The sequence below is a fragment of the Lactuca serriola genome, chromosome 1 (assembly GCF_051521515.1).
Source record: "Lactuca serriola cultivar US96UC23 chromosome 1, Lser_US96UC23_V15, whole genome shotgun sequence".
NCBI classification, from domain to species: Eukaryota; Viridiplantae; Streptophyta; class Magnoliopsida; order Asterales; family Asteraceae; genus Lactuca; species Lactuca serriola.
The window spans coordinates 124138302-124151985 of NC_136408.1; the positions used below are offsets into that span (position 1 = coordinate 124138302).

The 13684-nt window shown below is 32.0% G+C and overlaps 2 protein-coding genes across 2 annotated transcripts; both read left to right on the forward strand.

The window, feature by feature from the left end:
- Positions 1-395: 395 nt before the first annotated feature.
- LOC145098274 (coatomer subunit epsilon-1-like) lies at positions 396-5176 on the forward strand. The gene is made up of 7 exons (XM_079035927.1): positions 396-670; positions 748-837; positions 1513-1664; positions 2535-2670; positions 4007-4162; positions 4771-4850; positions 4935-5176. The coding sequence occupies exons 1-7, from the start codon at positions 506-508 to the stop codon at positions 5023-5025; spliced, it is 870 nt and encodes a 289-aa protein (XP_078892053.1). The 5' UTR covers positions 396-505; the 3' UTR covers positions 5026-5176.
- A 7370-nt stretch (positions 5177-12546) lies between these two features.
- On the forward strand, positions 12547-13437 carry LOC145061190 (uncharacterized). The gene has a single exon (XM_079008599.1). It carries the CDS (start codon positions 12547-12549, stop codon positions 13435-13437), a length of 891 nt encoding a protein of 296 aa, XP_078864725.1.
- The last annotated feature ends 247 nt before the right edge of the window (positions 13438-13684 follow it).

Below are 13684 nucleotides of genomic sequence, written 5' to 3' on the forward strand. Positions count from 1 at the left end.
TTTCCACTTATCATTTTATTGTAATTTTCATTTTATTAAATTAAAATTCCATATTTAATATGTAAGATAATATATATGTAAGGTATTTATTAGAAATGATTTATATATGTAATGTATTCAATGTATTAAAGTCTCATTAATTTTAATAATTAATTTTTTTTCTCATTTTTCTTATAAATTCAAACTTCTCAAATTGTTAAAATTTTATATTTAATTTTTTTTAAATAAACTCATATAATACATAAGTCTCACACCTAGTTTATAAAAATAAATGAAATTTATCTTATTAAATAATCTCTTAATTAAAAAAAAAAAGAAAAAAAGAAAAGAAAAGAAAAAAAACAACACCCACCGGTTCAGACCGGTGACCGGGTTAAAATAAATTTCTCCATCGACGCTGGGCGACTGTTAAACCAGCGTGAGCGTCAAAATTCTGCGATCCCTTGTAAACGTATCTTCCTCTTCTCTCCCGATCTGTTTATCACCGATCTAGATCTTATTAACAATGGCGGCAACACCAGATTTGTTGTTTGGCTTGAGAAATAACTTTTACTTGGGAGCATATCAAGCTGCCATAAACAGCGGCGATGTCCAAAATCTCAAAGAAGAGGATGCAATCGAAAGAGACTGCCTCATTTACAGATCCTACATTGCACTTGGAAGCTACCAAGTAAATTATCACTGTTCCCCTTTCTTTAGTCAATCGTGATTTTTGATCTGATCTATAGGTTTTCTCGATCTCAACAGCTTGTGGTTAACGAGGTCGATTCATCTGCGGCAACGCCTCTCCAAGCCGTGAAATTGCTCGCGTTGTACCTTTTGAGCACCGACAATAAGGTGAAGTTTCCCTTCGATCGATCTCGTTAGTCATTTCGAATCTAGAAATATGTAATTAGGATTTACGTTAGCTAACGGTCTGCGTTTACCTGTTAAGGTAAAAAAACCCTATCAAGCACATTATTCTAATGTAAAATTTCTTGAATCATACTTCATAGCTCTCATCATGTCGTGATCTGTAATACTCTGTTTAATTCTCCCCCAAATCGGTCACACACTGGTTTTGAATGTCAAACAAATGACTGAAAATCAAAGTAGGTATTGAATTCACTAGATATGTAACTCTAGCAATGTTTATTTCTAGTAGTATTTGTTATAGGATCTAGTGTGTTTATCAATATAACGTTAGTAAAGAGGCTAACTTGAGGATATGTTGTTCCTTTGCTAGTACCAAATTGGCATTCACACAATATGCTTTGCTCTTATTGGTGTTCTGTTTACTCATGAATTGTGGTTAGTGATATACATATGCAGAATCATAGTGGTAAGATCTAATAGGATTTAGATTCTTTATTCATATCAAGAAATGAGAAAAACAAAGTAAAGAGATTGGTTATGCAAATGAAGTACTAAGTAGTTTGTTTAAAGTTAGTGTATGCATATTTTCTAGCTGTTTTGATGATTGAATGATCAGTTTATGTAATCATTTTTTACATATGGATTTGGATTTTGTAGGAAACTGCAATTTCAAGCATAAGGGAATGGTTGGATGATCCAGCCATTGGGAACAACCCAATTCTCAGGCTTATTGCTGGGATCATTTTCATGCATGAACAGGATTATAACGAGGCTTTGAAGTACACAAATGTTGGGGGAACCATGGAACTGTTAAGTCTCACTCTTACTCTTACTGTTTACTGATATCTTTTAATACTGTATTACACTTTTATCACTCTATAATGATCCATGCTTGCTTACTGTTGATTTTTAATAATTATATCCTGTGTTATTTTTCCTAGCTATGGAGCAAATCTTCATCTTGTATCATAATTATGTCATGAATGTATACAATGGGAATTGTGATTTTACCATTTTTAAAGTGTTTAAAGAAAACAATGTGATTTGCTTGACTTTAATTTTACCCTCTACTTGTTACATCTTGAATCAACAATCCTTGCTTTATACTTAATTTTTCTACCTTCACTTCTGTATTTGGTTATAGAATCATAAGTTTAATTAGAAGTATAGCATATATGAAAGGATGCAAAACCTGATTTTGAGTAAAGAGATCATATCATTGATAACTTTTGTTATTAAAATCAGCTCATTGCAGATTTCTGCATATTTGTTTGTGATGTTTGTATTAAGTATTAGGGTTAAATGCAAAAATAGCAAAATACTTTCCTTGATTTGTTTATTATAGCATCCTATTTCCATTGTTTTTGTACTTCAAAAAATCTACCGAATTAGCAATATCATCCTAATACAAAACAATTTTCACTACTATAATTGGTAGATTTTTCAATTATAATGTCCTATTAAGAAAAAACTTGAAAGTGCAATGTTATGCTTGGATAGATCTTTCAAACTCTTAATAAGAAAAAATCGAAAGAAATGAAAGGTGGATGCTGTAATATACAAATAAATAGAACTGTCAATGTATTTTAGTTGTATTGCAATTACATCATATTTTATTTTATGATTATTAGTAACTATTAAGCAAGAATTGATTTTCTTTATGCTTTTTCTGCTTTCAGGAATGCTTTGAATGTCCAAATTTTTCTCAAGATGCACAGATCAGATTATGCTGAGAAGCAATTGAGAGTCATGCAACAGATTGATGAAGATCACACTCTAACTCAACTTGCTACTGCTTGGCTAAATTTAGCTGTGGTATGCAATTTTCTTCTCTCAAGAAATAGCAACTTACTTTCATTTATCAGTGTATTATATTTATAGCATATTATACTTTGAAAAATAATCCAATTATATCCCTGAAATATGGTTTGTAGTTGTATAACGTTGCTATAAATGGATAGTTTTTTCAAAGTACAATTCTGTAATAAGAAGAAATAAAAGGATGATGTAAAACAAATTTATGAAAGTAGATTTATATTAGGGTTAATCTCATAAAAGACCTTATATATTGTGTTTTTTCCGGATTAAACCTCAAGTTTATTTTTTGCCTGAAAAAGACCTTGTATTTTTTCATTTTTTCCGAAAAAACCCTCAAGTTTGTCTTTTTTTTTCCGAAAAAAACCCTCAACCTTCTAAATGCTTCCAAATAAACCCTCAACTTTTTAAATTTTTTTCGAAAAAACCCTCATATTTTACAATTTTTTGGGGTTAATCTCAAAAAAGACCTTGTATTTTGTGTTTTTTCAGATTAAACCTCAAGTTTATTTTTTTGCCTGAAAAAGACCTTGTATTTTTTCATTTTTCCGAAAAAGCCCTCAACTTTGTATTTTTTCCCAAACAAACCCTCAACCTTCCAAATGTTTCCAAAACAACCCTCAACTTTTTTAGTTTTTCTCGAAAAAACACTCACATTTTACAATTTTTTTTGGAAAAAATGAAAATATAAAAGGTCTTTTTCAGGCAAAAAATAAACTTGAGGTTTATTCCGGAAAAAACACAAAATACAAGATCTTTTTTGAGATTAACCCAAAAAAAATTGTAAAATGTGAGGGTTTTTTCGAAAAAACTAAAAAAGTTGAGGGTTTATTTGGAAGCATTTAGAAGGTTGAGGGTTTTTTTCAAAAAAAATATACAAAGTTGAAGGCTTTTTCGGAAAAATAGAAAAAATACAAGATCTTTTTCAGGAAAAAAATAAACTTGAGGTTTAATCCAGAGAAAAACACAAAATATAAAGTCTTTTATGAGAGATTAACCCTTTATATTAAAGGGTTTTATGCAGAAAAGTCTCATTATTTTGTGAAAAACTTTTATAGAGTCCTAATTGTTTTTTTTAACAGAAAAGTCCGATTATTTTGGGAAAATCACATAATCTGTCATTTCCTCTTCCAATAAAAAAAAGGACTTTTTTGTTAATTTAGGCAAGATGCTAAATAATCGGGACTTTTCTATTAAAAAAAAAAATTTAGGACTTCATCAAAAATTTTCCCAAAATAATTGGACTTTTCTACATAAACCCTTATATTAAACTACACTTACTTTATTCTTATGTGTACTTATTTTATTTATTTATTATTATTTTTTTTAATAAAAGGGAGGTTCAAAGATCCAAGAAGCATATCTCATCTTCCAAGACTTCTCTGAGAAGTACCAAATGACAAGTTTGATCCTCAATGGAAAAGCTGTGTGTTGCATGCACATGGGTAACTTCGATGAAGCTGAATCATTTCTACTAGAAGCACTCAACAAGGTAAAAAAATACTTCAAAATTAAATCATAATATCAAGACAAAATTACAAAAATGGTCCCTGTGGTTGTTAAAAGTATGTGCTTTTGGTCCAAAAACATTTGGTGGTGCATCAGTGGTCCGGTTTTGGATACCCTGTGTGGCTTTGGTTCCTATCTCGTTAACTTTTTGAAAATGACAATTTTACCCTCAGGAACCATTTCTGCAGTTGTCTTTTTACCAAACTACAAGGACCATTGCATAAATATCAACCTGCTTTATGAAAATTCCAGATTATCGCAAAATCTCAGGTCATTGGTTATAAATTATAGGGAAATTGTCAGAAAAATAACGATTAAGTCCCAAAAAAAAGTTCTGATTATTTATTTATTTGCTCAAATTAACGAAAAAGCCTTTTTTTTTTTTTTTTTTTTTTTACTTTCTTTTAACAGGAAATGACATTATCATGTAAAATCAAATAATCAGGACATTTCTGTTCAAATTTCTTTTCTGGGACTTAATCGTTACTTTTTCTAAAATATTGGGACTTTTCCGACAATTTCCCTAAATTATAATCATGAATATATTGAAAGTAAGTATATGAGGTTTTGATGCCTTTGATGTTGATATAGGATGCAAAGGATCCGGAAACACTTGCTAATCTGGTTGTATGCAGTCTTCATCTTGGAAAACCTTCTTCACGATTTTTAAGGTGAGTGTTGACTGTTGTCAGTTGTGTTGTCTGGATATATATATAAAATATTTAAATAATATTTTGATGTGTTTGTTTTTTCAGCCAGTTGAAACTGTCGCATCCAGAGCACATGCTAATCAAGCGAGGATCAGCTGCAGAGGAAAGTTTTGACAGAGCAGTACAAACCGTTTAAGATTACAATATATGAATATGAATATGAATATGTTTTAAATATTAAAGACTTAGCTGTTTTGTTTGATTGTTAAAATGATTTTGTTGGAAGACTCTTGTTATTTTTTTTTATTTGTTGGTTGAATAATCTAGAAGCCCTTTTATTGTTGTTAGTGATATTACTTTTAAATATTACTTATGTTTGTGATTTTGGGTTATGAAAAATATAAATGTAGAAGGCTAAAAACATCATGCATGGAGGCCTTCATGGACCTGAATCAACTGAATCTTACTACCAATATTAGGCTACATTAGTTGCACGGGATACAATTGGATTGGATTGAGGATTAGGGCATTTTTGTCTTTTTACGTAAACAAGATATCAGTGGCAAGTCTTGATTATATATTTTTTGGTGGAAGAAAATTGCAAAAGATAAAAAGTTTTTGTCATGTTTGGATATGTTGTAGTTGAAAATATGTTATTTATATAAAATGTTTGATAAAAATAGATGCAAGCTTTTAAAATATGTGAATAATTTTATACACAAAAACCAAAAGCTAAAAGCCACTCGAAGTAATTTTTAGATTAGAAGTGTTTTAGTTTAAAATAAAGTTTGAATTCTGGAATGAAGATTTTCTTTGATTCAATTGTTTTTTTTTCTTTAATGCTAAATGTTAAAAGGCTCAAAAATTATTATCTTTTTATGTTATCCATTTGCTAACAATTATTTTCTACAACCATTACGAGAGAAGTTGTATTGCTTTTAAAGTTTTCATATAATCATTTACAAATTTTTTTATAACATCAAACAACTGCATCTCATTTTCTTTATCGTCTATGTGGGATACATTTTTGGTAAAAATTAACAATTTTATTTGCAAATTTAAGTATAAACATTCCATATCTTTTATTTATTTGTTCTTTATTTTGTCAAGTATTATAATATTACATTAAAAATTTATAAAATAGGTCCTCATTTTTTTATTATATATAACTTGTAATAAAATTATTTATTTATTGTTAAACTATATATTTTTATTTATTAAATAACAAATCATTTTATCAATTCTATATACAAGGAGCAAGTAAAAATGGCCGATCAAGATATATAACATGAATTAAATACTCCCTCCGTCCCATATTAATAGTCCATGTTTTCTTTTTTGTTTGTCCCAAAATAATTGTCTACTTTTAAAAATAAATATGTCTTTTACCATAATACCCTTCATTATTAGTTAAATTACCATAAAATTAAATATAACTACCATAAAATTAAATGCAACAGAAGGGTAAGACTGTCATTTCATTTAATAAAGTTAATGGTAATTAATGTTTTCTTAAACTGTGTGTTTTTTTGTCTGTGGACTATTATTTTGAGACGGAGGGAGTAATAAATCCGGTGTTACTTTTGCATTTCGTGTCGGACAAATGTTTCATGAGGCTGAATATGTAATTTCGTATGTTTTAACCTTAAATGGTTCACTTCAATCATTATTTACCCAACACTCTCTTTTCAAAAGCACTTATCGATTTAGGGCTTCTGTCGTCGCCGCCATGAATGTGAGCTGCTAGATCATTCTTCCGTGAAAGTGCTCATAGTCTGCATGCCAACAACTAAATCAACTTCAGTTTTGCATTTCTCTATGATCCTTTTCAATTTCTTATTCGTTTCTGCAAATCATATAATGATAGTCGCTGATTAATGAACATGGAAATTGGAATAGTTGATTTTGTGGTTGAATTCGACATGCGTATATTGTTCTCGATGGATTTAGTTGAGGAAATGTTGGAGATGGTTTTTACAACTCGTTGTGAAGTTCTTCATCCCCGATTTCTCTGTTTAAAAGGTATTATCTGTTTGTGCTTTACTAATTTTTAAGATAATGACGATTGTTGGTATATGATTTGAAGATTGAATTTAGTATATAAAATTAATTATAGCCGATATATAGAATTTGGTTATATGCTAAAAAAAAACTTAAAAAAATGAGTTTACAATTTGGTTAAACTCAAAATAAAAAGTGAATCAATCTTATTTTATTTTTAATTTTATAAGTTTGTGGACATCACCCTACTACCATTTTCAAGCACAAATTGGTATAATTGTTCAAAACTCTTACTTTGTGCATATAGTTAGAACCACATTCTTTTGGGTGATTTTTGGTGATATTGCTATCCTCTAGAGTTTAAATTGTCCTACATTGTGTGCAAAACTTTGTTGAATTTAGGCAATAACTTCCCGTGGAAAAAGGGCTATAATTGGGACTTCATATATGGATGGTCAAGAGACCAATGATGAACAAGACCAACATTCTATGGAAAACCCTAATGAATTTGGTCTTATTTTTTAGGCAAATCAACAAGAAATTTTGTATGCAAGCCTTATTAGAAGAGTAAAGGGGGCTCAAAAGTTTGTGGACATTCAAGCCCTTAATGACCTATATATCTATAAAGGTGTCCACAAGCTCTTCAAGAACATAGGATGGAAAAGTTTATTGAATCTACATGCAGTAAGTTATCAAACATCAATGTTGGAACTTTTGTCATCAATTAATTTTGACTACCAAACACATATCCTTACTTTCCGTTTGCTCAATGAATCTCATCAAATTCATGCTTACATCCTTTGTGATATTATTAGTGCTCCTAAAGCAAAAAGAGATGTGTATACAACAAAAGGAAGAAAAAATATTATGTTTGAGCAAAACTGCAGAAGGTTTTGAAAAGCATCTCTTGTGAAGACGAGTTTCAGTCAGGCACAGCAAGAGCTTCTAGAATTATTCATCCGGTCCTGAAGGTCATCCACCGGATTATTGTTTCTCTCTTATTTCCTCAAGAAGAGATTAGCAAGGCAAACAAGAAAGAATTAGAAGTTTTATGGTGCATGATTAACAAGCCGGAGGAAGTTCCTCACTTCGGGTGTTGGGTAATTCAGAAAATGCTCAGAAATGCCTTGAGCAACTTCATTGTGGAGACATGGTTTCTATTATAGCTGAACATCTTGGCCTCTACTTACCCAACAACCCAACAGATATAATCACGGGTCGTACTCGTCTCTTAGTTGATGTTATGGAGACCATCACCTTTTTCACCGCCTTCCCAATAGGGATGTTCATTGGACCGTAGATGGAAAAGAGTATCTACGGATTGACAGACGAAATAAGAAGATATCCACCAAGTACTTGTGCTTCCCACACAGCAGCAGCAGTCATCATCATTCCAACCCCAGTGGCCTGCATATTATCCTACTGATTATCATCCTTCACAGTTCCCACCATATCTTCCACCCGGCCCTCAATAGGCCGGCTGTGCCTCTCTCAAAGCATCGAGGACGATGCTTATTTTAAGCTTGGGGAGGGGCATCCATCAATACATAAATCCCATTGCATGTAGGTTGCATGTAATTTTGTACATATTGCATTGTATTATTTTTCTTTTTCATCATTATTATTATTTTTTTTAATTTTTTTTGCATAGAAAATTGTTCAAAATCCAAAAAGATTTTCTTTCTATTTTATCTCTAATATGTGTAATCTTAGTTAAAAAAAAATAAGTAAAAATAAAAAAATATATATATTATTAAGTTAATCTATGACCTTTGGTATTTGAACAAGTAAACTCTGAAGGGTGTTTTACACATAATTGTCTAAAGCTAAATTGTTTGGGACTGATTGAGTTGAAAGTTCGCTATACATGTTTCATAGAAAGTCATCAACTTAATAATAGCAAATAAAGTTAATCTGTGGCTTTTAAGGTTCGGGCAAGTAAACCCGAGGGATCTCTTTAAATCTAGCACACTAATGTCATTTGATTTGGATGTGTTGGTTGGAAGCCAGTTACACGGATTTCAAAGAAAACCATGAGCTTTATTTGTAGAAAAATGTAATTAGGAAGTTTGTACATATTTGTGTTTATAGTTAATTGAATAATATGTTTAGGAAAAATGTTTGGCTGCCAAAAGATTCATTTGGACTTGGACTTGAACTTATGACATTAGGGCTGAATGTTAACTACTTTGACTGGTGTAAGTGGTTTGAAGTTTGTAACCAATCTGGGTAAATATTATGGAATTTTTAGAAAAGATTTTTCAAAAAAAGATTGTTGTTAATCAACAAATAGCTGGAATCGGTTATTGTTATATTTTATGAAATAAAGATGATTGAGCATGTTTTGTCACATACAATTTCACGAGAGTAAGACCATAATTTGTTCCATGTGTTGACTTGATGATATTGAAAGGGGTCAAGTGTTGTGATCTTTGATTATGTTGAGTTGCATTAGGGAGTGGCCAAAGTCTTATTTCTATTGTTATATAATATTTTGAGACTAAAGTCAAGTTGACTCAAAGCACGACAGTTACATTCTCAACTATGGTACAAAACAGTTGGATCTTTTTCATGTTTGTTTTGATTTCTTGCATTAAGTTTCAAAAAGTTTTAACTTTGAATTTCTTTTCTTCTCTTTTATTTTATTTTCTCCAGTTTAAATTTTCTTGTTCTTTCTTGAGGACAATAAAGGTTCAAGCTTGGGAGATTTGTTAGGTGCATTTCATACATCCATTTTATAGTTTTAATCCATAAAAGTGCATTGCATTTAGGTTTAAACTCATGAATTTTGCATATTTTTCGGGATTTTTCATGAAGCAATTTCATTCACACCTTTTTGTGACATTTCAGGGACTTTTGGAGGTAGTATGTTGTTGAAGGAGGTAAATAAGAGTTGCTGCCAAAGTTTCAGAACTATTGGAGCATCGAGGAGGGAGATTTCAAGAAAATAAAGATTTTGACTTTATAGAGGTTTACACGGCCGTGTAAATGAAAGCCTTGAGTTTACACGGGCCGTGTAAACGCGTACTCATGAGCAGTGTACTTCGAAGGCCTGACCGATTTGAGCAATTTACTTCTTGTGTTTACACGATCGTGTAAATGGTCGGTGTTAGTTTTTCATGGGCCGTGTAAACGTGTCGACAGTTTTAAAACAATTTCATTCCTTTGTAAAAAGAGGCATCCGGTTCCTTAAGAAGTTAAGTCGAATTTGGGAGTAGAAAAAAGCGATTTTGGGAGAATTTCGAAGTCGATTAACATTTAGAAGCACTTTAATTTGCATTTTGTAACTCAAATTGAAGATCAAAATTGTTGAATTTGTATTTTAGCTTAGACATGTGTGGCTGATTTCTTTATCATTTCTGATTCTGAATTCTTAAGTATTTGTTGTTAGGTTGTAATTTACACTTGACTTATGTTTAACATCTATTAATCTTTAATTTGATCTTAATTATGTGTTTGATTGGTTCTCTTTTTCACTTGATCAATGAATTAGGGTTCTTATCAATCTAGTTAATCAAATTGTAAATTTCGTATATGTTTTATGATTTGATGTTAGTAACATGCACTTGATTGGTTGTAATTAGATCAAAATAAGTGTAATCAAAGATTAAATGTTTATAATCCTAAGGTCATGAGGAATGTTGAACATTGTTGGTAATTGTTGCAAGAACTTAATGTTATTTAATGATTTGATGAAAGAGCTTATTTGAATTGAATCAATTAAATGAAGTTTTATTTGAAGAACATGTTTTGTATTAAACACTTTTGTTAACTTGGATATTAGAGTTTATTAGTATCTAAATTACTAACCTAGATTGAACATGAATCACAGTCATATTACACTTTACAACATAATACATGTATACGAGTCAGAATCGGAAATGTATTTCTTTTACTGAATTTTGTTATCAATCTTGTTTATTTATGAAGTTTAATTCGAGTTCAAACATAATCTCCCATTTTAATATTGTTTGTATGATGTGTGAGAATATGGTTAAATAATAAGTCCCGTATTACTGTGGATCGACCCTGCTTAGTCTATACTATCTCTAGTGTATGAAATAGTAGTGACTTGAGTTTTATTGTTATTATTATATCCAATTATTTGTTGGTTTGACAACCAAACACATTGGCGTCGTTGTCGGGGATACGGTAGTACTAAATGTTTATGCCAAGATCTTTTCGCACATGTATACTTTTACCAGTTGATTTGGAGATAGAGAAATCTGCAAAACAAAGAAGGAAACAAGCCAAACTTTAAAAAAAACAACAATCCGGAGCTTCTTCATCAAATCCATCAACCACATCTTCACCAACATCCAAAAATACCACTCCACCATCTTCACCTTTACCCGAATCTGAAACCTTTATCCCTAATCCTACCATGGGAGACAACCATGGCCAAAATCCTCTAGATCCACCACCTGAACAAACTTTTAGACAATGGGCCACTCAAGATGTCACCCAACAACCTTTGTGCATTAATTACCCTGCAACAATAAACTTTGAACTTAAGTCTGGACTCATCCATTTGTTACCCTCATTCCATGGTCTTGAAAATGAAGACCCACATAAATTCCTTAAGGAATTTCATGTTGTTTGTGTGGGTATGAAGCCACATGAATTTACAGAAGATCAAATCAAGTTAAGGGCATTCCCCTTTTCTTTACTAGATTCAACTAAGGAATGGTTGTATGACTTACCACCGGGGTCAATCACAACATGGAATGAACTTGCAAGGATGTTTTTGGATAAATATTTTCTAGATATGAGAGCTTCAACTTTACGCAGAGAAATAATTGGTATCAAGCAACAAAAGAAAGAAGCCTTGCATACTTACTAGGAACGGTTCAAGAAGGTGTGTCCAAGATGCCCAAAACATGGGATTTCAGAGTATCAATTGTTGTAATATTTTTGTGAGGGAATGTCATCTTAGGATAAGAGATTACTTAATGATCAAGTGGTGGATCAATAGCTGATAAGACTCCAACAGAAATCAGAGCTCTTATCAAGAACATGGCAGAAGAGTCCAAGCATACAATTCAAGAAGAAGAAGAATGGTACAGGGATGCACCAAGAGGAGTGAAAGAAATTTCTACCCCAAAAATTGAAAGTCAACTTTTTGAGTTGAGTAAAGTAGTGATGATGCTTGCAAAGGAAAAGGGTGTGCAACCACCAAAAGTTAGACCTTGTGGTATTTGTACACAAGTTGGACACCCCACTGATATGTGCCCAATGTTACAAGAAGATGTGGAGCCGGTTCAAGCTATGAGATTTTCAAGTCAACAACAAGGAAACTTTCAGCCAAGAAGTAATCCAAATTGGCACCCACCTAATGCCAATTTTCAGTTAAGGCCACCATATTTTCAAGCAGGACCTCTATTTCAAAATCAAATGCATCATCAACAAAATTATCAACCACCTTTCCAGCCAAATCAACCTCCTCATCAATCTCAATTCCAACCTCAAAACATGCAACAAGGAAGCAGTTCAAGCGGATCGGGAATGTCTTTGGAAGACATTGTCAAGAGTTTAGCCACAAGTACTCAAACATTTCAAAATGAGACCAAGGCGAGTATCAAGACTTACTCAACTCGCCACTTCTGTGAGTAAATTGGAGTCACAAGGCAAACTACCCGCACAAACCAAAAAGAATCCAAAGCATAGTGCATGTGCCGTCACTTTGAGAAATGGCAAAGAATATGAAGGTCCTAAGATGATTGAAGAAGAAGAAGAAATGGAGCTAGTGAAAGAAGAAGAAAAGTTAAAAACACCTTCAAAGCAAGTTCCTATTGAAGCAAAAGTCACTCGTCTTCCATTTCCCACAAGGTTAAGCAAGTCAAAGCGTGAAAGGGAAGACAATGAAATTATGGAGATGTTCAGAAAGGTTGAGGTAAATATTCCTCTTATTGATGCCATCAAACAAGTCCCTAGGTATGCTAAATTCCTTAAGGAATTATGCACATCTAAGAAAAGATTGAAAGGGAATGAAACTGTCAAAGTAAGTGAAAATGTATCTGCAGTGTTACAAAAAAGATTACCTAAAAAATGTAAGGATCTGGGTGTTTTCGCGGTTCCTTGCAAGTTAGGTAATCTTCATGTTCCACGAGCTATGATAGAACTAGGAGCTTCTAAAAATGTTGTTCCATATTCTATTTTCAAAATCTTAAATATTGGCACATTGAAGAAGATCGGGGTAATGATTCAGTTGGCTGATCGATCTTTAGTACATCCAAAAGGTGTGCTAGAAGATGTGTTAGTCCAAGTGAATGAGTTAGTATTTCCAGCAGATTTTTATGTCCTTGACATGGATGATGATGACTCACCAAATTTGAGTTCTATTCTTCTAGGAAGACCCTTTTTGAAAACAGCCAGGACAAAGATTGATGTTTATGATGGTACATTGTCCATGGAATTTGATGGGGAAATGATAAATTTCAACATCTATGATGCTATGAGTTATCCAAGTGATATTTCATTTTTGAATTTTGTGGATGTCATAGAACCATTAACCGAAGAGTGTTTTGATTTGTCTAATCTCGATGTGTTAGCTCTTATTTTAGACAGGAATCTTCAAAAGGAAGCAGTGGAAAAACTTTCCAAGTAATTTAAAACTCATGAAGAGATTTTGGAAGTTGTATCTTGCATGGACCAAAAGAAGAAAATGAGGTTTGATGTTCCAAAGTTGAAATTACCAATGCCTAATGAGAAACTTGTTCCTTCTATTGTTCAGGCACCGAAATTGGAGCTCAAAACCATACCCGGACATCTTAAGTATGCGTATCTTGGAGACAAAGAGACTTTGCCAATGATCATCTCCACCAAGTTATCAACAAAAGAAGAAGAAGAGCTTG